The sequence below is a fragment of the Schistocerca serialis genome, chromosome 1 (genome assembly GCF_023864345.2).
Source record: "Schistocerca serialis cubense isolate TAMUIC-IGC-003099 chromosome 1, iqSchSeri2.2, whole genome shotgun sequence".
Classification (NCBI taxonomy): domain Eukaryota; kingdom Metazoa; phylum Arthropoda; class Insecta; order Orthoptera; family Acrididae; genus Schistocerca; species Schistocerca serialis.
Genome location: NC_064638.1, coordinates 1,175,281,645 through 1,175,307,452, shown reverse-complemented (window position 1 = coordinate 1,175,307,452; position 25,808 = coordinate 1,175,281,645). Strand labels below are relative to the sequence as shown.

The 25,808-nt window shown below is 43.2% G+C and overlaps 1 protein-coding gene across 1 annotated transcript in view; it reads left to right on the top strand.

Moving 5' to 3' along the window:
• Window positions 1-1,538: 1,538 nt before the first annotated feature.
• The window catches only part of LOC126456364 (chymotrypsin-1-like), a 41,974-nt gene continuing 17,704 nt past the window's right edge, over window positions 1,539-25,808 (top strand). The window contains exons 1-5 of the mRNA XM_050092121.1: window positions 1,539-1,596; window positions 11,515-11,600; window positions 13,575-13,672; window positions 17,798-17,933; window positions 22,426-22,542. Of these exons, the coding sequence (XP_049948078.1) occupies window positions 1,539-1,596; window positions 11,515-11,600; window positions 13,575-13,672; window positions 17,798-17,933; window positions 22,426-22,542 (495 nt within the window). The remainder of the gene's footprint in view (window positions 1,597-11,514; window positions 11,601-13,574; window positions 13,673-17,797; window positions 17,934-22,425; window positions 22,543-25,808) is intronic.

Below are 25,808 nucleotides of genomic sequence, written 5' to 3'. Positions count from 1 at the left end.
AATCAAAGGAATTAACATCCTGGATATTATGCATAATTGTACTCAATAATGTCGTATAGAATAATTTTCTGGGGCATCGCATGACTTATGACAAAGTACTGATTGTCCGAAAGCGAGCGGTAAGAATAATATTTGTTGTTTCACGTGCAGTTGTCTTTGTAGGTACCTCGCCAAAGGGTTCGACTTTTTAACTGCAACTTATTTTCATTTAGGACATTAATGCTCCACTGTTTGTCATTTAAACAAAATATTTGATTTGATTCATGAATTTGTAAGTTATGTTGCTCAGAAAGAAATTCAATATGCAACAACTACAGTTATTGATCATTTCCCAGGTAACACAAAGTTATGACAGGTAGTAAAGCAAGTTTTAAACAAAGGCTAGAATCGTTTCTTCTGGACAACTGGTTCTATTCCATAGACGAATATTTATACAAAAACGTATAGTCTGTAAAAAAGTAAAAAGTAATTGTAATTATAGTTGCATGAGTAGGGTGAAGAACAATATGAAGAATAAAGTTAAATTTAGGCCAGTGTGCTAAACTTGTAGCCTCCCACTCAGACTGATCATGTATACATATTCTGTAAACTATCTTACTCCAAAAAATTTCGATAAAAATTCGTGATGACGTATGGGACATTAAACTGACTACGAACAGCGATTCCACTGCCACGGATAACTTTGTCTACCTACTTTGCACGTCCGCTAATTTGCTGTGGGAGATACTTTGAAACACGTAATAATTTAATATACTAATAAGCGGTGAAAAAAAATTTGTGTATTTATAGTAAAACTAATTTCTTATTCAAATTAACTGCAATCATCAAAGTCGACGACCAGCAAATACTTTCTTTCACTGAATCATCCACAAGGAACTTCGTCAACATTATGGCAGGTTATGAATTAGGTACTGTGATGATGTAGAAAAAAAATGTCCTTATTTAGGAAATTTCGAAGCCATTCTTTGTCAGCAAAAGAAAGCGTTTGAACAGAGTAGTGGATTTGTAAATTAAATTGGTATCAATAGCTGCTGCTAAAAGCGCAAAACACTTGCTGCCATCACTTTGGCAAATCATATATCGTGATATGTACCCTCTATGAATTTCGTGGTACTGATTGTGAAATGCCATCATGAAAAACAACTAGACAGTATTTTTTAAGTACTTCGTTCAACTTACCAATGAAAATGAAATATTTTCATCTGATGCTAAGTCTCAAGGGGCCTGATGAATACCGGAACATATTTAGTAGTGCCAACTTCTTAGTTTTTATACCAACACTATATGTACTTCGAAGGTGTTTCAGGGAGTTACACAACTTATACGAATGAGGCACTGTTAAACCAAGGTCAGTTTATCAAAGAACTACTTAGATTTTTCGTAATATGGATAAGATGTAGAAGAAAGGTTATCTCCTCTTATCGAAGTACTGATTAACACTGCTCACGATCATATTTCGAGGACTTTGAAATCACTGCTATAAGAGTCAATTGAGTGGCAGGCCAGAACAAAGCAGCTGCTCAGAACAGAGGGAGAACATGCAGACGACGGGGTCGCTTGTACTGCTGCTGGTGGCAGCCGCAAACTGTGTGGCGGGTAAGTTAGTTTACGGCTCATTCATGAAGAATGCCTACCAGTTGCACTGAGTTCCAGCCGCATGCATGTCCCACATGTCAGATGTGTAGTTGCACAAGATTAGTGTCTGCCGTGAGTGCGCAGTGTCGTGTTCGTTTCGTCGATGATGAGAGAGCAGGAAGTCCGCTGACCTTAACGTCCTGCTCTGGAGGAAGAATCACCATCAACAGTAATGTTTATCACGTATCTACATCTACATGTAGACCCATACTCTACAAGAAGGTGTGGAGTGCATGGCAGAATTAACTTCCCGTTGTAGCATTTATGGGAATTCCTTTCGCTCTATTGCGGTATGGAACGCGGGAAGAATGACTGTTTAAATGCCTCTGTACAAACTGTAAGTAATATAATCCCTAAAGGAGCGATATGCAGTTTATTGTGGAATATTCCTAGAGTCATCTTCTAAAGCTGGTTCTTAAAACTTTCTATGTAGGCTCTCTCTGGAGAGTTGGAGTCTTTCCTCAGGTATCTGGCAGTTCATTTCTTCAGAAACCTGTCAACATTTGTGCTACTCATCTCCGTATACCTCCAATACGCCCTGTTAAGCCTGTTGGGCGTCGGTCCTATAAATTTGAGCACCATCTTAGGAGGGGCCCCGCAAGTGATTTGTACGCAATCTCCTTTGTAGACTGATTGCATTTCCTTAATATTCTACTGCGTAGGGGAAAGTTATAATGTGACTAGGTGCCAGAGACTGACGCTGTTCGGGCCTCACTGGAGTCAGCCAGTGCCGGTCAGTGACCCGCGTGTTGAGTGGAGCGCCACCTCTTCCGCTTCGCGCCTTCCACATGACAAAACGAGACAATTCATCAGGAACTACCACGGCTGTTGGTTATGACACCGTGTCATTGCCTCACTTCCAGATAATTTGGCGTGACACACAAACGTCAACATTAGCGCGAAGTCAGTGGAGAGTAGCAGCATTTAAGCCCACCCGAATTAGCGCGTCAACACTCACACAGCTGAGGCGGTTAGGTGACGTCGAGACAATGGTGCTCGGCAGCGTTCCGATGACGTTCTCCCACCACCAGGATACGAACTGCTGCCTCCTGCATAACTACCAGGGGGGCCACGGCAGCCACGCACTTTGCCGCCATCCACGGAGCACGACGTGAGGGTCCAGTCATCCCTACCCTGTGTACACCGGCCACTGGAACGTGACGCAGCCAGGCGTCCTCGAAGTAGCCGGCACTGGCCACACCTTCACCGACAAGTCAATCCGAGAATTCGATGACGCAAAAGTTGTAGCAGCAGCAGCAGGGCGTGCCGTCAGCAACAGGAGGTTGATGAAATGGGGATCAGCGAGGTGGAGATTTGCGCCTAACGTCTCGTCGACAAAGAGTTCATTAGAGGCGGAGAACAAACTCGAATTAGGGAAGGGTGTGGAAGGGAATCGCCCGTGCCCTTTCAATGGAGCCATTCCAGCATTTTGCTGAAGCTATTTAGGAACATCACGGAAAAACTATATCGGGAACAGAGCGAGCTGAGTTTCGCATGATCTCTGTTCGCAGAATTCATGTTGATTTTTATAGGAGGTTTTCGTTCTCCAAAAACGTCATAATTCATGAGCATCAAACATGTTCCATAATTCTACAAGAAACTGACATCAGAATGAGATTTTCACTCTACAGCGGAGTGTGCGCTGATATGAAACTTCCTGGCAGATTAAAACTGTGTGCCGGACCGAGATTCGAACTCGGGACCTTTGCCTTTCGCGGGCAAGTGGTAGAGCACTTGAAACTTCCTGGCAGATTAAAACTGTGTGCCGGACCGAGATTCGAACTCGGGACCTTTGCCTTTCGCGGGCAAGTGGTAGTGCCCTTGAAACTTCCTGGCAGATTAAAACTGTGTGCCGGACCGAGACTCGAACTCGGAACCTTTGCCTTTCGCGGGCAAGTGGTAGAGCACTTGCCCGCGAAAGGCAAAGGTCCCGAGTTCGAGTTTCAGTCCGGCACACAGTTTTAATCTGCCAGGAAGTTTCAATTGACATCAGCATTATGGGTCTATAATTGTGTGCAGCTCTCCTAGAGCCCTTCTTGAAAACGGGTATGACCTGCGCTGTTTTCCAGTAGCTAAGTAACCTTCGTTGTTCCTCCAGCGACCTACGATAAACTTCTGTTAGAAGGACAGCAAGTTCTTAGCTATAATCTTTGAAGAGTCTGATTAGTATCTCATCTAGTGCTGAGGCCCTTTCACTAACTACTAAGCGACTGTAGTTGGTTCAGCCATCGGTTATCACAATATTTGCACGCTGATTGAAAGGAGGGGCCGTGTTACGATCTTTCGCAGTGAAACAATTTCGGATGAGCAGATTCAGTAATTCGGCCTTCTCTCTTTTGTCTTCCGTGTCGGTGCCACTATGGTCTCTAAGTGAATGAATACACTGTTTCGAACTGTTTCCAGATTTTAGGTAAGACCAAAACCTCTTAGGGCGTTTAGTCATATCAATTGGAAAAATTTTACTTAAAGAGACATTGAAAGCTTCTCTCATTGCTCTCCTTACGATCATTTTCGCTTCGTTCAGCTTGTATTTGTCAACTAGGTTATGGCTTCTCTAGAATCTGAGATGAAACTCTCTTTGTTTAACGACCATCTGTCGGGTGATTGAACTGTTTTCAAAGATCTGGAGGTCAGTACGCCCACGCAGCATTACATCTCTCCGCACCATAGCATAGCACCAAAACGATCATGTTCGGCAAAGTTTGTGGGTACATTATGTGTTACCACCTATCGCCGGATGACGGCACGTCAAGCAGAACTAACATATTGTAATGCGTGAAAATTTATGATTTATTTTTAGTTGTACGACCAGTTCCGGCCAGACTCAATTTTCCAGTATAGTCCTCGTTACTCTCTGGTGTTATACCAACACATCATAAAACCTGCTATTAACAAGAATTGTATTGTAAAATGATCTCTGACTGAAACCGGTCGTACAATTACAAATAAACAGCAGCTTTGCACGTTAGATAATGTCATTTCTACGATTTATGGAAGCTCTGGAACACGACCAACAATTTTGTGGTTTGTCGGCGACATTGTAATTCTATAAGAGATGGAAATGGTCCCGAAAGGTAGTTGCAGAGAGTGGAAAATGAAACTTCATGGCAGATTATACTGCGTGCTGGACCGAGACTCGAACTCAGGACCATCGCCTTTCCTGTCAAGTGCTGTACCGACTGAGCTACCCCACCACGACTCACGACCACGACCCCCCCCCCCCCCTTCTCACAGCCTTACTTCCACCAGTACCTCGTCTCCTGCCTTCTTTCCATGAGTGGAAGCCTTGCATGTTTCGCAGGAGAGCTTCTGTGAAATGTGGAAGGTAGAAGATGAAGTACTGGCGAAAGTGAGGCTTTGAGGATAGGTCCCGAGTTCGAGTCTCGGTCCGCCACACAGTTTTAAATTGCCAGAAGTTCCATGTCAGCGCACACTCCATTGCAGAGTGAAAATTCATTCTGGAGAGTGGATAATGCCTTGAAAACAGGTTATAACATAACTATCAACAAAACTAAAAAAAGAGTAAAGAAATGCAGCCAAATTAAAACTGCTGATGATGAAAATAGTAGACGAATTTTGCTATTTGGCAACGAAACAGCTGGTGATGGCAAAACTAGAAAGGATAGAGACTGGAGGCTGGCAACAGCATCTAACATTCTGCGTGGTTTCTGTTTGCTCTAAGTCGTGTCTCCCTACCACTTTCGCGCAACGACGCTCTGAGCGTGTTTTTTAGGGAATTGACTAGTTTGAATCTGGGACCTGTTGCTGGTAAGGAGACGCCAGACCTCACATGACATGTAGAGTTTAGAAGAGTTCAGTGAGACTAGTAATGATATAACCAAATACTTAATGATTTCAGCGTCAGCTCCACTGCACTTCCTGTAAAAGAATCTTAATACTAGCTAAATTTAGTGGAAGGGGTTCAAGGCTTTCCTATTTTTAGTTAGCTGGTAAAATAACGTCGAGAAAGCAGTTAAGTTTACCATTGGAAATTTTATTCTACTCACAAAACATTGTTTATAAATTGCACTATTGATAAAAGGAAATGTTTTAATACAGGATGATAAAAACCAACTGCGTTCAACAAAAATGTGAACGAATATTCCCTGAATGGGTTTACAAGTTCTACAATGGATCGAAGGATGACCTATGCCATATCACATCTATAATCTAGGTTTAAATTAAGTTTCACAAAAGAGAAAACTATCAAAAATGGTCTACAGTGACCCTCAATTATCTTTAATTACTTATCTAACTTGTCGTAAATTACAGTGGCTGATGTGGCTTCTCATTAACTATATAACAGAAAAATCATCGCGTTTCAGATTTTTGCTTCAAGTAGCAAATGTGAACACCATGAGATTTAATTGACGATCGACACTAGTATTACGTAAAAAGGGGGTGTAACAGATTCAGACTTCTGCAGTTCTGAGTGAAGCTTTATGCGCTGTTATGCGGCATCGCATGCGTTCATTACCTTGTCGTTGCTTAGGCAGCGTCAGGGGGCGGCGGGCGGCGCAGCTCCATACAGCTCGCCATCTCGGAAGCAACTCTCTCCTAACTTCTCCTTACTATAATTTACCGAAGTTGGTTTAAAAAAAAAACTATCTGGCTGTGTTTTCATCTGACCAATCAGGGTCTCAATGTTAACCTTAAGCTCTGCCTACAAAAATTCTGTCTATCCAATGAGAAACGTTATACTTTTCGTGGTGGGGCAATGTTTTTAACGTTTGCAACGTAACAGAGACGCGAAAAAGTCTCACGCTAAAACTTGCAGCTGGTGTGGCCCTTTTAGTGTTATCGTAAGATCTATACTGTTCTTCTGGAGGTCTCTATCTTTTTACATGGGCTGGGGGGTGGTCCTCGCGGTTGGCTGGCGACGTGGGTGTCTGTCCGTTATCGTAGGGCCTTCTAGCTTAACACGGTTCTGCTCTCGGCTTCTGTTCTCGTTTCTCCCTCGGAACTGCGTCTGTTTCATGGTGGGAAGGTATGATATGCATTTAGGCATTCTTGTGTAAGTCTGTGGTATTCCATTTGCTCACTCGTTAATCGTATTACTTTGGTTAATTTAACGTCACGATTTATTCGGAGCTATGTGACATACTGCTGGATTTGCTTATCATGTCAGGGTTTTCATGGAAGGTGTTGGATTTGCCTGACACCTTACAAGCAAGAATAGGGATTCTGAAAAAGAGAAGTTTGTTAATACGGAATATGAGTTTAAGTTTTACGAAGTATTTTCTGAAGGCTTTTATTCGGAGTGAAACCTTGCACTGAAGTGGAACGTTGTCGGTCAACTGTTCAGATGAAAAGAGTGCGGAAGTTTAGGAACGACTTGCTACGAAAGAAAGCTGAAAATTTGATAGTTGGATCAAACAATTAATCAGGAGATAAAAGAAAATAAGATTCTCATCAACCTGGAGATTGATTTAAATACCACAGTGCTTTACTAGCCTTTCTTCTATTGGTTTTGGTATTCCTTTACCTTCCTTCCACATTTGACATGATTTACCTAATTATTTTATTTATTGACGCAGATTTCGAACCATAGCGCAGCTCGGCCAATTTTTTGTTAACAAACATTGCCATAGGTGAGGAAAGTGATAAGCGGCGATCAGGCGACAGTGAATCGAACTGCATAGAAAAAAATTTGTGACACAACAAATTAGAGCCAATACAGAGGCTTACCGACAATCATTCTTCCCTTGCACTATTCGGGAGTGGAATAGGGCTGGCGGGATCAGATAATGGTACTGAAAGTACCTTCCACCACACACCATTAGGTGGCTTGTGGAGTATGATGTGGACGTAAATGTGAACTCGACTAAAAAAAAGTATCGGTCGACAGGACATATCCTGAGGTGTCAAGGAACCATTCATTTGGCAAAGGAGTGAAGTGTGGGGAGGTAAAAAATGTATGGGGAGAATAATAAGTGAATAAAGTAGGCAGGTTGAAAAGGATGCTTGGTGCGGTAGTTATGCAGACACGAAGAGGTTTTGCGCAAGACACACTAGTGAGGAGAGTTATATTCAAACAGTCTTCGGACTTGATGAAACATCGGAAGGAAAAGAGGAGGGTACATAGTAAGCGCACGAGGAAGTTTTGAGTCAAATGCGAGACGCTCGTATTGATCATGAGGTTATCATATTGCAGTTGTTATGACTGTACTGAACAACTTGTTTATCTATTCTCTGGATCACGTTTAAATGTAAATTTGTTCGTTGAACTGCGGGGGCAGCTTCCTGTCAAACGCATTTCTCGTATACCCTCTAGCGACACGATGCTGGTTGAAACAACAGCGGGAGACATTAAAGCTCCGGAACTCTAGGCCATTAGGACCTGCTGTAAATGAGAGCTGAAGATGGTCATTTCTGGTCGAAAACGGTAGTCTAAGGACCAAAAGGTTTTCTGATCCATGACAGAAATTAATGATATTTATTCTTCTTGAATAGCACAATTCTGGTTGCAAAAATATTGCATTAATGACGCATTTCGTCTCTTTAGGACATCAGATTGTCAACTACTGAGGAACATGCGTAGAACTATTATGCTAAGGAATAAGCATGTGTCCAGGCGGAGCTAACTGGCGCGTGTGCTTATTCCACATCATAACTGTTCTACAAACGTCTCTCAATCCATGTTAGTCTTATGACGCCCTAGAAAGGCGAAACGATTCATTAAAGCAATATTTCCGCAACCAAGACTGTTGCATTCAAGAATAATCTTTATATGGTTACTGTACCAGTCGGCCAGATGGAGCGGGAGATGTTTTATATCAAACTCTGTGCCCGATGCTTCGCTCGCGTTGACTGTATGATCTGCAGATGTTTTTCTTTTTTTTGTTTTATTTAATAAAATTTTTATGTTGTTCACAAACTGCAACAATTCTGAAACTTCCAGGCAGATTAAAACTGTGTGCCCCACCGAGACTCAAACTCGGGACCTTTGCCCTTCGCGGGCAAGTGCTCTACCACCTGAGCTACCGAAGCACGACTCACGCCCGGTCCTCACAGCTTTACTTCTGCCTGTATCTCGTCACAGTTTTAATCTACCAGGAAGTTTCATATCAGCACACACTTCGCTGCGGAGTGTAAATCTCATTCTTGCAACAATTCTGTTTTTCACCCCAATTAACGCAATATAAACACGGTCTTTTCCGAGCGTACTTCTGAGCGCAAAGCGATTCTGGCAGCTGGAGTACAAAGTTTTTGTTAATCATGGCTTTTGGGTTCTTGCGCAGATACTTCCATAACAACTTTCATCCCAAGACAAATATTTCTTTATATCTAACAGAGAATTGAAATATAAATTTTCATAAATTTAGGTTTAAAATTTTTTTAATGCAACGAAATATTTTCTTAAAAATTTTCACCCCTACTGCACTTTCTTAGGGGTTAAATTTCAAGAAACACCTATTTTTTTATTGCTAACCTAGAAGTCAGATACCATCTTTCAAAAATGTATCCTTAAAAATCCTTTAGTAGGTCTTTATCAATTACTTATTTTCAAAAAAAAAGTTTCATCCACTGTCTTACTTAGTGGTTGAATTCCCAAAAAATACTGTAACACGTATTTTTTTATTTTCTGACTGAGAAACCAGATGCAATATTTGGTAAGTCTAGCTTTAAAATTCCCTTAATAGTGACATACTTTCGAAAAGCCTTTCATCCCCTATTTCATCCACTTAGGAGTGGAATTTCGGAGAATCCCTTATTAAACCATGCCTACAGTATAAAACCTACACCCTCCCCAAACTTCAAGTTTCTGTCCTTAACGGTTTCGGCTGGGCGATGATGAGTTAGTGAATAAGTCTGACCCTATTTTTACCCCGTTAGAGGTTGATTTTCAAAAAACAGTTAAACACATATTTTTTATTACTAACTGAGAAGCTAAATTTAAATTTTCATAGATTTAGCTTTAAAAATGCTTTCATAATAAACATTTTCATAAAAAAACTCGTCCCCTATTTCACCCCCTTAGAGGTTCAATTTCCAGAAATACTGAAACATGTATTTTTATTTGTGTCCAAGAAGTCAGATATCAATGTTCACACTTGTAGTCTTAAAAATACTTTAGTAGTTTTTTTAAATAATGACATATTATCCAAAAAAAGCTTTCTCCCAATATTTCACCCATATAGCGCTAAATTTCCTAAAATGCTAAAACCGGTATTTCTTTATACACTCCTGGAAATGGAAAAAAGAACACATTGACACCGGTGTGTCAGACCCACCATACTTGCTCCGGACACTGCGAGAGGGCTGTACAAGCAATGATCACACGCACGGCACAGCGGACACACCAGGAACCGCGGTGTTGGCCGTCGAATGGCGCTAGCTGCGCAGCATTTGTGCACCGCCGCCGTCAGTGTCAGCCAGTTTTCCGTGGCATACGGAGCTCCATCGCAGTCTTTAACACTGGTAGCATGCCGCGACAGCGTGGACGTGAACCGTATGTGCAGTTGACGGACTTTGAGCGAGGGCGTATAGTGGGCATGCGGGAGGCCGGGTGGACGTACCGCCGAATTGCTCAACACGTGGGGCGTGAGGTCTCCACAGTACATCGATGTTGTCGCCAGTGGTCGGCGGAAGGTGCACGTGCCCGTCGACCTAGGACCGGACCGCAGCGACGCACGGATGCACGCCAAGACCGTAGGATCCTACGCAGTGCCGTAGGGGACCGCACCGCCACTTCCCAGCAAATTAGGGACACTGTTGCTCCTGGGGTAGCGGCGAGGACCATTCGCAACCGTCTCCATGAAGCTGGGCTACGGTCCCGCACACCGTTAGGCCGTCTTCCGCTCACACCCCAACATCGTGCAGCCCGCCTCCAGTGGTGTCGCGACAGGCGTGAATGGAGGGACGAATGGAGACGTGTCGTCTTCAGCGATGAGAGTCGCTTCTGCCTTGGTGCCAATGATGGTCGTATGCGTGTTTGGCGCCGTGCAGGTGAGCGCCACAATCAGGACTGCATACGACCGAGGCACACAGGGCCAACACCCGGCATCATGGTATGGGGAGCGATCTCCTACACTGGCCGTACACCACTGGTGATCGTCGAGGGGACACTGAATAGTGCACGGTACATCCAAACCGTCATCGAACCCATCGTTCTAACATTCCTAGACCGGCAAGGGAACTTGCTGTTCCAACAGGACAATGCACGTCCGCATGTATCCCGTGCCACCCAATGTGCTCTAGAAGGTGTAAGTCAACTACCCTGGCCAGCAAGATCTCCGGATCTGTCCCCCATTGAGCATGTTTGGGACTGGATGAAGCGTCGTCTCACGCGGTCTGCACGTCCAGCACGAACGCTGGTCCAACTGAGGCGCCAGGTGGAAATGGCATGGCAAGCCGTTCCACAGGACTACATCCAGCATCTCTACGATCGTCTCCATGGGAGAATAGCAGCCTGCATTGCTGCGAAAGGTGGATATACACTGTACTAGTGCCGACATTGTGCATGCTCTGTTGCCTGTGTCTATGTGCCTGTGGTTCTGTCAGTGTGATCATGTGATGTATCTGACCCCAGGAATGTGTCAATAAAGTTTCCCCTTCCTGGGACAATGAATTCACGGTGTTCTTATTTCAATTTCCAGGAGTGTATTTCTGATCGGGAAACCAAATTCCAATTTTTATATGTCTACCTTCAAAACCGCCTTAATAGTGACATTTTTTAAAAAATCCTGCGTCCCCCATTTTAGCGCCTTAGGGTTGGAATTTCGAAAAGTCCCTTCTTAAACGACGCCTTTAGTATAAGATCGATACTCTGTCCAAGTTTCAAGTTTCCGTTCTTAACGATCAGTGTGGACACTGTATTGTTTATTGTACTCTAGAAGACAATTGTTGTCATACGATGCTCTGCTCTGATTGTTCCAGGTGGAACAGCGCCTCGTGCTGTGTCCGTAGTGAATGGCCGCATAATCAACGGTGAGGCCGCTGCTGTGGGGGAGTTCCCTGCGCAGGTGAGTCCAGACTCCTACGTAGGCCGAAAGGCGCTGCCTCACTGTGCGACATACGTAAGCTACAAGTAGCGGAACTGTAACACAAAATTATATCAGCCCTTTGAAAAGGTACGCTGTTCATTTCACTGTACGTTACGCCTCCCATATTAGAGCGAATAGCCACCACTCACTGAATAACTGCCTTTTATACGAGGGCTTTTTCTTTTTCAAGGTCCGGTCGGTCCCGAAATGGAAACCACAATGAGAATCAGAAATGTTTTATTTGCAACGTTTAGCTACACTTTCCAACTACTTCTCCACATAGCAGCCGCTGCGACATTTGTGGTAGCATGATACCAACTTTCCAATACCCTCAGCATAGAAGGCAGCCGCCTGTGCTTTCCGCCAATTCTCTACTCTCGTATGCAAACCGCCGTCTTTGCCAACACTCTGTCCTCGAAACCAGCTGTTCATGTGAGCAAAGAGATGAAGATCAGAGGCAGCCAAGCCCGGACTGTATGGCGTGAGGTGGAACGCTTCCCACCGAAAACGCTCCAGGAGCATCATTGTTACAGCTGCAGTGTGAGACCAACCATTGTTACGTAGGACGATGCCTGATGACAACATTCCTCTTCGCTTGTTCTGAATTGCCCTTAGTACACGATTTTCTCGAAACGCCTGATCCACTCGCTGAACAAGATCATCATTTGACAATCGCTTCCTTTCCTGAGCGCCTGCACTATGAACGTCTGTACGCGCTGCTTCCAAATTCCTGCACCACTTTCGGACTTTACTGTCACGCATGACAGTTACGTTATGTGGGTTGTGTGAAATCAGGCGGAACACCTCAGCATGAAGAAATCGAACGACAGCAGGCACTTTTCACTTGGTGGGAGACTCTGTTGTTCTATGCAACTTAAAAATACTCACTGCATACTTAGAACTGAAAACTGCAATGTGACGTGATCGACAGGTATACTCAACACATCTGCACAAAGCTTCATTAGATTTTCACTGTGGTTTTAACTTCGCTCCTCGCGTGTTTTATCCCGACAATGTGCAGCGGTTCCATGTGATAAGCATTCTGAATGTCTATGGAAGTCTCATAAAGACATGTCCATCCAAAGCGTTAAGTCACTCTTTTGTCTGAATAATTAATGTTGATCTTGCATTTCTGCAGCATCGAACATAATCGATAGTGTGTTTTACGTACTCTGATCCTTTACTGTCCCTTCAGTTTCCTCTCTACAGCCTCCAAATTAACAGTTCTTCAATGATTAATGTGTTATTTCCTATGCAACTAGTTTCCTAGGGATTTCTTACTTGTTCGCCATAGTGCTGTTCAGTCCATTAGACGTTCATGATAATCCACTCACGATGTGTGATCTTGCTTCTTATGTAGTTAAAAATCTTCTGTCTTATTTCTCTTTGTACGAATATCAGTGTAGGTATAAAGGAAATTCGCATGGATTTAAAAGTTATTTACTAGCCATTTAATAATGTTTTCCAGTCCGACACCACGTAAATTTTTTTATATGCTAGGAACAGTGCAGAACTCTATCCAATACCTCCTGGAACAATAAATCTGTCTATAAAACTTAACTAAACAGATGGAAAACTGAAGTGATGTGTTTCACCTCGTAACGTTTGTCGCGGATATGATCTGTAATACATAGATCGCTGAATTTCACAATTACCATAGCTCCAAAAAATTTTCTGAAACATTTATCCACTTGCAGATGTGATTACACATCATAAAAAATTCACTGACCCTAACCGGTCGATCACGGTTGCCAGCAAGATCTGTTGTTCTCACAAGTGCAAGCTACTGACATCATCGTAACAACGTTATCAGTAACAAGTACGCATTCTACTGTGAAAAATTTGATCGACACAGCAGCTGCATTGGAATACTGGGCAAGAAACCTGAACACTTCCCTGTTTTCCCACCTTACTGTACCCAGGTGCTGATGATGCAGGTGTTTGGTGTTGCAGCTGTCCTTGCAGAGGAATGGTCGCCATTCGTGCGGAGCGTCCATCCTAAACGAGAACTGGGCCCTCACTGCTGCTCACTGCGTGGATGGGCTCGACAGGTGAGTGCATCTCTGAATGGCTGAGTACCGAGCAACTAATGCCCACAACTGTGAAGTTACGAACACTGGGCGACTTTTCGTTGACCTTCGACAACAATATCTGAATGACATCCAACAGATATTAAAAAATGCTTGTAACCCTACAACCTAGTGCCTCAAATATTTTTTGAGTTCCTTCAATGAAAACATTCTTTTTAAGTATATGTATTTATGAATGTTTGTCAGTAATTAGAGTTTCTGAAAATATAATTTATGCCAACAGAAAATTAAGAAATAATTATCTCAAATCGTTGTAGTAAGCATGGTGGCGACCTCAGGGAGATTTATAGTGTACTAAACCATCGAATAAAAGAAAGGGAGATGGCGCTTGTTTTGAAGCCAGAGTTGACGCGGTCTGCCGCCATTTTAAACAGACCAAAACATTAGCAGACTGCTGTTTACGATTGCTTCTTGTTCATTATTTCTGTTGTGTGCACGCAACAGCTGTTTTGAATACTAAAAATTATAGCGCTTACGTGAAAAACACAGTGTCAGGAAGGCAATTTCGAACTTTTTTCTGTCCTTGAATGAGTATTTGCCCTAGCAATACGACAAAACTGGGTTCCTTAAAATAACTTATTTTTCTTTGATATATTTTGAATAACCAACGAGAGACGGTTGTGATGTGAAAAGGATGCTTTCGTAATCCATTTAATTCCACTTCTAGTGTATTTGAATTGATTGACTATGGAGCTGAACTCCAAAACCAAAGCTTATTTGCTTTCTGATCACGTTTTCAACTTTCAGCTCGTATGCACAACATTTTTAATATTCGCGTTTGTAAAAAAAAGTTACCTGCGCATTCTTTGCTAGCCCATAAACGTGTGCGCTGTGAAAGGAAGAAAGGCATGCTGTCGTATCTTGTTCATGTCAACAAACTGAACGATTATTGAAATGTCAACGAAACAGAACTGCACAGGGGTCGATAGGCAATCTGATGTCAAGGGACAGAAATAAAATGATTCAAATGGCTCTGAGCACTATGGGACTTAACATCTGAGGTCAGCAGTCCCCTAGAACTTAGAACTACTTAAACCTAACTAACCTAAGGACATCACACACATCCATGCCCGAGGCAGGATTCGAACCTGCGACCGTAGCGGTCGCGCGGTTCAGACAGAAGTGCCTAGAACCGCTCGGCCATACCGGCCGGCGACAGAAATAAAACCACTACAGTAAACGTAAACAGTGCAAGCATAGTTCATTTATACAAAAGAAAATATTGCTTGAACGGCAACACTTAAGAATGAAATGTGAGTCCTTTAAACTTTAGATTACGATCGGATCGAAGAGTACACCCGTAAACGAGACAAGCTAGCATTTTTGACGAAATGCACCCGACGCTATTTGGGACGCGACCACGAAATTCAATAGATATCCCCAATGGTCGAAACTGGGCACGAACAAAACAGTGACGTCACGGGGATGTACCATCGCGGTGAACCACGGAGGCATAATTGCGGTGAACCTAATATTTTGGACTATATAAGATGGCAAATGTCGGCTTCAAATTTGTGTCGTAATGACAACTCCCTTAGCTTTTTACCTCCATGTATGAAACACAAAGAATAGCTTCCATGAAACAATAACATCGTTATTGTTACGAGCAGCCGTAGAAGTGAAGGCAGAGAGGAGTTGCGCAGCATATGTGTATCGGCGCGCAGATGTCAAACGAGGATTGTGCTGTAAACGGTATTATAATATGTGGCAAGGCGTAAATATAAGTAAGCGAGTATGGGCACAGGACATGGTCGCAGGGAGATTTTGGAATTAATGAAAAAATACTGTGTGGCCCACATTTATTCAAGCTGCTCGCTGATCAGGAAGAGCTGTTTGCCAATAATGAATTTCATAATAAGCCTTATGTCGCACCAGAAACAACTGATCACAAAGTAAGTTCCAGCCAGTATATTTTTAGCCGTGTAATAGGCATTCCAGCGTGACAGTAACTTTTTTGGAACGTTAGAGTGTGCTTAGTCAATGTATGAACTTTGCGAGTGATAGTTCATTGACCCAAGTCTTAACCATCAGCAACGTCCTAACCTCTTCACCATATATTCCGATAAAGTTTTTAGGGCATCATTTGAAAAATAGTAAGTAAAGAACATTAAATAAATTTGCCCACGTTTATGCAAACACCCAAACGGACAGCATTACCCTGATTTACATAACAAGTACGGTTTTCGAGATGCGTTGCTACTCCTTGCACGTTATCGTTATTCGTGATGGTAATTACAATTAACATCACTGTACACTGATGTGCCAAAACATTATGACCATCTGTTTAATAGCTTGTTTGTCCATCTTTAGAACTAAATACATCGCTGATTCTGCGTATCAGGGATCCGACAGTCTGTTGGTAGGTTTGTGGAGAGTACGTGGCATTAGAAGTCTATGCGCAGGTGATGTAATTCGCATAAATAACGTGCCGCTAATATGCGTACGAGGTGATAGTGCCAGACAGCGACGCAGATGGGGTCCATACGATTTATATCAGGCGAGTATGGTAGCCGAGACATTAACGTGCGTTCACTATAATTCTCCTAAGATCACACGGTTCTGACTCAGAGATACGGACAATTAGACTACTGAAAGATAACATCGCCATCAGGGAAGACGACATCAAGCGTGGAGTTATGCAGTTGGTTCGCAGCTGTCAGCGTGACTTCGATTACTACCACGGGTCCCAACAAATGGCAGGAGAATGCCTCCCATAGCATAATACTGCTCCCACCAGCCTGCGTTCGAGGGCGGGCTGCACATTTCGAGCCGCCGTTCGCCTCGATGACGGGATTTGTAGAGATGACCATCGACCTAGTGTAGCAAAAATGTGATTCACCCGAACAACCGACACTTTTCCATTGACCGACGTTCGAAATCCGATGGTCCCGTGCCCACTGCAATCGTCGTCGGGTCAACACGTGAGCTCGTGGGGGCGGAGCTCCGTGTTGAAGAGTGTACGATAGGTGATGTGCTCCGAAACACTTGTGCGTGCACCAGCATTGTGCACCAGCATTGTGCTAAATTTGTTAACATCGAGTATAGATTTAAGTGTCAGGAAGTCGTTTCTGAAAGTATTTGTATGGAGTGTAGCCATGTATGGAAGTGAAACATGGACGATAAATAGTTTGGACAAGAACAGAATAGAAGCTTTCGAAATGTGGTGCTACAGAAGAATGCTGAAGATTATATGGGTAAATCACATAACTAATGAGGAGGTGTTGAATAGAATTGGGGAGAAGAGGAGTTTGTGGCACAACTTGACAAGAAGAAGCGACCGGTTGGTAGGACATGTTCTGGGGCATCAAGGGATCACAAATTTAGCATTGGAGGGCAGCGTGGAGGGTAAAAATCGTAGAGGGAGACCAATAGATGAATACACTAAGCAGATTCAGAAGGATGTAGATTGCAGTAAGTACTGGGAGATGAAGAAGCTTGCACAGGATAGAGTAGCATGGAGAGCTGCATCAAACCAATCTCAGGACAGAAGACCACAACAACAGCAACAAGAACATATCTATATGTCGATACTCTTTTCGATGTCGGATTCACAATATTTTTAAAAAAATATCAGTAGCCCTAGTTCAAACCGGCATCCGGCCATCCCGATTTAGGTTTTCTGTCATTTCCCTAATTCCCTTCAGGCACGTGCTGGGATGGTTCCTTTGGAAACGCACGCCGACTTCCTTTCCCATCCTTCTCTAATCCAATGGACCGATCACCTCGTTGTTTTGTCCTCTTCGCCAAAACAGCCAACCAACCAACCAACCAACAAGCAAGCAATCAGGGATATGGAGCCGGCCGCTGTGGCCGAGCGGTTGTAGGCGCTTCAGTCTGGAACCGCGCGACAGCGACGGTCACAGGTTCGAATCCTACCTCTGGCATGGTTGTATGTGATGTCCTTAGGTTATTTAGGTTTAAGTAGTTCTAAGTTCTAGGGGACTGATGACCTCAGATGTTAAATCCCATGGTGCTCAGAGCCATTTGAACAATTTTTGAGTGATATGGATGGGGATGATTGCTGATGTGTTCTGAATCGGTGCTAATAGCTGTACGGAATATATCGCTCCATTCTGCTGTCTGCAGTGATATCGTTCTGGAGGTGTTGGCGGGCACCATCACGCTGGATGAGGGAGGCACGCGCCACGCTGTGGAGTCCTTCACGATGCACCCGCAATACGACGAGTCTGACTCCTGGGTCAACGACATCGCTCTACTGAGGGTGCGTATACAGCAATTAAGGATCTGTTGTTGCGTATGTCGGCTATCACATTCGTAGGTGTAAGGTGAATCATCTCACAGTACAGTTAAAGATAACTGTGTGTCTAAATGTTGCAACATTGATCACTACTACCGACTTTCTAACAAGACGAAATTGTTCGTTATTATTTAATAAATGTGCCAAACCTACATTTCTAATTACTAAGTAATCTAGTAGTTGTTACTATTTTTCAATGAAAGTGTTAATGAAAAGGAATGAAAGGATAACATTGACGGCTGGGATTCCTCACCTGGGAAAGTTTGGCAGCCGAGTTAAAGTCTTTTCAGCTGACGCCACATTGTGCGAACGATAATGATGCAATGGTGATGTGGACAACACCCAGTCCCCATTCGCGTTACGAAATTTCCTCTCTTAGACACTGTATAGGTGATCATTCAATGATCATTCAAACATATCTCGTCGTACAACGCGCACTTTAGCAAGTGAATAGTTCATATTAGTGTTTCTGGGATGCCCAATTTCTCTCAATAGCATATTTTCGTGCGATTCTGCGTGTTCTCTCGTTAGTGGGCAAGCATCAGACTTTCAAGCGTTCATTTATTTATCAATTTTCATTATCCAATAACGCAGGGCAGGCAGAGTACAAGAAGCACCAATGTGGCGAATTTACCGTCCTGGAGTCATTTTCTTCTGAAGCTCCAGGGCGAAGGGGTAAGTGGAGGGAAAACCTAGCTCTGTTTATCTACCAGGGCACACCCTGGGAATTATGAGGATACCCTGTATCTCGCAATATTGCCTTGAATTTCTCTTCATTGCAGTACAAATCGTGATAGAAAACGTAATATTACTTCGGGTGCAGAAGATTTCTCCACGAGTGGGAGGTTTCAGCCACAGTATTAAATGCTGAAAAATACAGAATAGAAACGTACGTAATACGTGACAGGAAACTATGGAAAACGTATAATCTCCCTTATTGACAGAACGAATCTAAGGGTCGGGTACAGTAGTCACCCATATCATATTTCCGGTAACCGTTGCCCCAGATCTTCCATGTACAAACGTGGCAAGCTCAGTAGTAGACACTCGCAACTGCAGACTTCACAACTAAATTATGAGAAACTGCTGCTGTGCATCTATTTTATGCCGATCGAGCTCCCCGAAACTACTAGATGGTCCAGTGACTAGAACCAAGGGCCCTCAACTGAGCCTGTAAGTCTCTGTAATCCAGCCGAGGCTGGTTTTCTGTTTTCTTATGAAATTAACTAAAACCGCTGTGAACAACACAGTAAGAGCAATTCTCTCTTCTTATTTTCTGTAGTGACGCAGGATCTCGTTTCCATAACCTTTAAATCAATACTTGACAACAAATAGCTCACTGAGGTAAGCTCCGCTAGGGTACGATACTTGACAAGGCAAAGCACACTGCAAAAACACTTTGAAGTTTCCAGGTTAGAGTCCTGATCCGGCATGCAGTTTTACTGTGCCAGGAAGTTTCAAAACTGCAAATGGTTCAAATGGCTCTGAGCACTATGGGACTTAACATCTGAGGTCATCTGTCCCCTGGAACTTAGAACTACTTAAACCTAACTAACCTTAGGACATCACACACATCCATGCCCCATGTGGGGTTCGAACCTGCGACCGTAGCGGTCGCTCGGTTCCAGACTGAAGCGCCTAGAACCGCTCGGCCACACCGGCCGGCTTCAAAACTGCGTACAATATGCTGCAGAACGGAAGAACCACTCTCCCACTTTGAAATAACTTGCCTTTTGGAGAAGATCAATGTACAGAATGAATTTTCACTCTGCACCGGAGTCTGGGCTGACTTTAAACTTCCATGTAGATTATTACTGTATGCTGCACCGGGACTCGAACTGGAACCTTTGCATTTTACGTATAAGTGCTCTATCATCTGAACTGTCCTAGAAATATTCACGATCCGTTCACACAGTTAATTTTGCCAGTAATTCTGCCAGTATTTCATCTCCGACCTTCCAAACTTCACGAAAGTTTCCCTTCGTACCTTGCTGAATTAGCATTCTTGAAAGATACACTGTTGAGGTGAAATGGTTTCGGCACAGCCTAGGTAAATGTTTCCAGAATTAATTTCTGAAGGAAGCAGAGTGACACTGAATTTAAGCTGTGAAGACGGAACGGGAGGAGGTAGGTTGCCTCGGCCGGTAAGGCACCTACACGTGAAATAAAAAGGTCCCGATTTCGAGTTTCAGTCATGCGTACTGTCTTCATCCGCCTGGACGTTTCGATATTGTTATGAGTGCACTAACTGAATGCTACTATTAATTCAGCCCAAACATCCACAGTAGCAGAAAACTGTTGTAGTTCGTTCGAGGTAATCACTGCACGTTTGTTAATTAACAGTTGGTTGACAGAGCACTCTATAACGGGAATGTTGTAGCACTATGAGACATAACCAAATAACGTTTATTACTGGTGTGTTACAAAATAGTAGTTAGCTTCAGTACAACTTCATGCATGGCACTTGATGCCTCAAACCCTAATACAGTGAGATCTTGTAACTTTGCCGTCTCTCGGCAGTCTGTGATGTGCGGGGTGTTTCCGTAAGAGCGTGCACAGATTTAACAGCACATAGAGGATGCTCCTCTGAACAGCTCTAGATATCGAACCTGCGGTCGGAGAAATCTGCTTAAGGAGATAATAGGAATAAAATCACTTTACTGTGTACTTTATTCACATTAGTTACAGTTAACTGCAATGATCATCATTGAAACAATGAACGTACCATTTGTTCTGTACCTTGCAAAATGTGCTGACTCTGACGGCAATTAACCTCAGTGCAAGCATGAAATTGGCGAACCAGATTCTGACGCACCCCGACAAATATCCCTTGTGTGTTTCGAATCACACCACAAGCAGCTATAATTCTGGCAACTAATTCAATCTCCGTATCCACTGGGATCTCATACACAAGTGACTTTAAATATACCCATAAGAAATAATCAAGGGGCTTCAGGTCAGATGACCTCGCAAGACATGGAATAGGACCTCCCAATCCAGCGACCAGGAAATACAGCATTGAGATGGTTGCGGACATCCACACTGAAGTGAGGTGGTGGACCGTCATGTTGTACCGTATTTACGCTGTCTCATGACAGAACGTGCTACGAATCAACGATACAACAGTGCCTCACTATGGACAAGAAGAATAAACAAAACCTGCATCATGACTTCCTAGTAATCAGGCTCGTTAACCTTGTTTCCTTGCAGGAAATAAAGAACGTACATGTAAGTAAAGAGCACAGTATGTGTAAACTCTTACGCTTATTAGTTGTAAATAAGGCAGAAAACAGTAATGCTAGATAAAGGGGTAGGTAAGTTTACTTCCATATCCCCTTAAGCTGCTTCTCCGAGCCCAAGTTCCCAACCTCGAATGTTTCAGTGGAGCATTCTCTATGTCCTGTTACAGTTTTGCACGCTCTTACGGAAACACCCTGTATAACTCACAGTAATTGTGCACAAACTCCATAGTGGTCCAAGCTCTCCGTAAATAGCGACTGCCAAGTCGGAAAGTGTTCTTCAGAGGACTCTACTGAGCAAGTTGTGGGCACTGAACTGTCTGAGCGCTGGTTCACAACTGTCCCAGTGTCTATGGGCATTGTCGGCAAGGTAAAGCAATGTAGTGTGCAGGTGACGATGTTCCCTATTGATTGTTGTCCTCGCCTTCAGCAGACGTATCGACGGGCTGAAGGAAGGGGCGCGGAAGCAGGAACAGGTCTGTGTTTCTGGGCGCCATCTGGCGGCCGCTGCACAGTACTGATGTTTCAAATGGCTCTGAGCACTATGGGACATAACTTCCGAGGTCATCAGTCCCCTAGAACTTAGAACTACTTGAGGTCATCAGTCCCCTATAACGTAGAACTATCTAAACCTAACTAACCTAAGGACATCACACACATCCATGCCCGAGGCAGGATTCGAACCTGCGACCGTAGCGGTCGCCCGGTTCCAGACTGTAGCGCCTAGAACCGCTCGGCCACACTGGCCGGCGCCGCACAGTACTGGTAGGTGACAGGCTGGAGGCTATTCCTGTGTAGTGGTGGTCTCTCGCAGTGTTTGTTGTGAACCTCTTACTTGGAACACGACAAATATGTGTTTAAGTATAATTAATAAATGAATGTCTGCATATTATACCATCATCTCCCCCATTACTATCGTCCATTAAGTTTAAGATGATGCGATTGCCGCTATGGCCCTCTGCCAGTGCTTGGTAAATCCAGAGTTGAAGGCCGAGAGCAGTGTCGGTGTGTGATAAGATTAATACCAGATTCATTTAAGTTGTTCACTGATACTGCACTAATCTTATAGACGTCCAAGGCCTATCAGAGGTAAGTGGGTCGCAAAATGTCGTTTATGGCATTTACTCTTACTTTCACTTACACTGTATTTTTAATGAAATGGCGTATTGATTTGTTCTTTGTTCCGATTATGCCTCAATGTAATAATATGATGACAGGTGTCTACCCCGTTTCCGCTGAATGGTGAGACCGTGGCGCCGATCCAGCTGCCTGCACAGGGGGAGGACACTCCTGCTGGCTCGCCAGTTACGGTGGTCGGTTGGGGACGCCTCTGGGTGAGTACTGGCTGCCTTACATGTCTGTCATCAGCACTGGGAAAACTGCAAAAGCCCACACTTACACAGCCATGAAGCACTGCGTACAGCAGCTACATAATATTGTAGTACTTCCAGTTGGTGTAAGTGTCTTGTATATTCAAATCACTTTTGGTGCAAAGCAGACCAGCAGACCATAGGGGTAGTGTAATGAGTGGCTGGATAAGAGACACATATTCACCACCAGTTCTAACATTGTGCTCGACAATGGAAACAAGACTTCAGGAATATCAATACAGGTTCATAGGAATAGTCGATGTAGAAAAGCATTCGCCAATATAAAAATTTGCAAGATGTTCAAATTCCCTAGAAAAATTGGCGTAAGCTCTAGCGAAAGCCTTATAGTATATAATACGTAGAAAAACCAAGAGGGAACAGATAGAATGGAAGACCAACAACGTAGTTCTCGGATTAAAAAGGATGCAAGACAGTGACGTTGCCTTTCGCCCCTACTGTTTATTCTCTACATGCAATGATGCAAGTAAAGTAAAGGCTCAGGAGTCAGATTAAAAGGATATCAATGATAAGATTCTCTTACGACAGTACTATCCTTAGTGAAATGGAACGAATAGTCTGTCGGGCACTAGTATGGAATGACAGCAAACTGGAGGAAGACAGAAGTAATGAGATTTGAGATTAGCGATTCACATAACTTCAAAATCTTCGACCACGCCGTAAACAAAACGAAGTGACATAATTCTGCTATCCCGGTAGTAAAAGCCATATGGCGGCTGAAACAAGGAGGATGTAACAGATTAGCATAGGCACAGAGGACATTAGTGCCTAAAATACCTGTATAGGAAAATTTGTTTGAGATAGCTACTTTGAGCCTTGAAATAATTTAACACCTGTACTTGAAAATAGAAAATAATTATGACAGAAGTGATTGCAAGGCACATTTATTGAAAGGTGACCGGTTTCGATCATCACGACGGACAGTGGCTGTAGGTCTGAAGATGATCATGTGATAATAGAAAACTGTCACCTTTCAATAAATGTGCCTTGCGATTTAGACTGTTATAATCACTTTCAGGTATTATATTTTGATCGCTGATATCTCCAGGAAAGTTTTAAAAAATAATTGAAAATTTGTGCCGGACCGATACTCTAGCCGGAATTTCCCGCTTAACTAGAACAGCTCCCTCATCCACCTTGGTCATCCGGACACGCTTCCCGTCCGACTCAGATTCCCAAGTGCTGCTCACCATTGATGATGTGACGCCGTTCATTTCCCCATTGCTCGCAGCCTCACTGTATTCCCACAAGGGGACGAACGATGGTATACATCTGCATTGTAATAGTCGTATGCCAATCGAGGCGTATCTATACATGCATCGTGCCTGTTCTTTCCGACATGTCCGAAAGAACAGACACCACACATATAATTGTAAAATAACTTTCTGGTCTTAATTTGAGGAAGAAATTTCTAAGGGCGGGCGTTTAGATCATTATAATATATGGAAGTGAGTGATGGATTATGGGAAAACCAGAGAAGAAGAGAATCGAAATGTTAGAGACGTGGTGTTATAGAAGGATTTCGAAAATTAGGGAGACTAATAAGATAAGAAATGCGGAAGTTCTCTGCAGAATGGGTGAGAAAGTGAATGCATGGAGAACACTGGCAAGAAGTAGTGACAGGAAAATAGGACACGTGTTGAGATATGAGGCAATAACTTCCGCGGTACTAGAGGGAAGGCCGCGTGGGGTAGCCGTGCTGTCTGAGGCGTCTTGTCCGGTTCCTGTGGCTTCCCCCATCTGAGGTTCGAGTCCTATCTCAGGTACGGGTGTGTGTGTTGTCCTTAGCGTAAGTTAGCTTAAGTAGTGCATAAGCCCAGGGACCAATGACCTCAGCAGTTTGGTCCCATAATCCTTACCACAAATTTCCAATACTAGAGGGAACTGTACAGCGTAAGAGCATTAGTGGAAGGCAGAGACTGCAATACGTCCAGCAGGTAATTGAGGACATTGGCTACAAGTGCTACTCCGTGATGAAGTTGGTATGGGAGAGGAAGTTGTGGCAGGCCGAATCAAACCACAAACCAAACGACTCTCCACCTTCAACCAGAGTATGTAAGGCCACTGCTAGCGTTTGAATTTGGATTCTCTTGAAAATAAATCCAAATATAGCCTAATTTGAAAATTATTTCATCTCATATACAAAATTTTCACTCGCGAATAAAATTTAGCAAACGAGATTGCACAAAATCACCTAGACAGGGCAACGATCTGAGCTGGGCATTCCAAAACGACGACTGAAATTAAGTAAATATGGACGACTATATCAAATATCTCACCAAGCAAAAAAGTGTTTAAGCTACATTGCTTACAGATGTTTGCAGTTTAATGGGAATGTATTCCCAATTTTTTAAAGTAATACACAAAAAATAGGACATCGAATAAATACACTTTCTACCCAACAAAGAACTACATCCCTGCCACCTGTGTCAGCACCAAAATCTACCTTGTCTGCTGCACTGAAACGTGATTACTACTATTTTGGACGTGAACTGTAACGTGAAAACTGGGAAATTCTTCCACTTGAGGCGGCCAGGTAACACGTTTAAGCTCTAGTTGTCGTGTACCAACTATTGCGCAAAAGGCACTTTAATCAGTTTAAATAAGAAAAGTATAGCAAGTAGAATCATTAAGAATGTATAAACGTAAATTCATATAACTGAACTCAGGAAAATGATTGAGTGACAACAGTACAGGTATTAATTGTGCTTAGAGAATACTTTCTATACAAGTAAAGAAAGTTAAGAAAATTTAACAAAGTATAATCTAATATAAACGGCAAAAATACTTACAAGATTTACTAAAAGCGAGTGTGACTAGCTTGACTGTGTCACCTTTCGGATGAATCGATAACAGACAGGTTCTGTACCGAGCCTCGAAACATCCTCGCCTCACAAAGACACAACCACATGTGAGACACGAGTTCAACACTTCAAACTTATAGCGATTTCGTGACGACAACCAAGATGAAGTTAAACATGACTCACGTTGTGAACGAGTAACGAAATCGTACTGTGCGAATCCAACCTACACGTTGCCATATTACCGTACAGCATCATGGCCACCTGCGGCTTTCGACACAGAGTAGGTCTGCTCTTCGTCCAACGGAAAACAAGAGTCACTACAAAAGAAAGGCACACTATTTTTGTAAAAATACAGTTTTCATTCTGCATGTGTGAAAGTTTTACAGTGTGTAGATACATCCTTCCCGC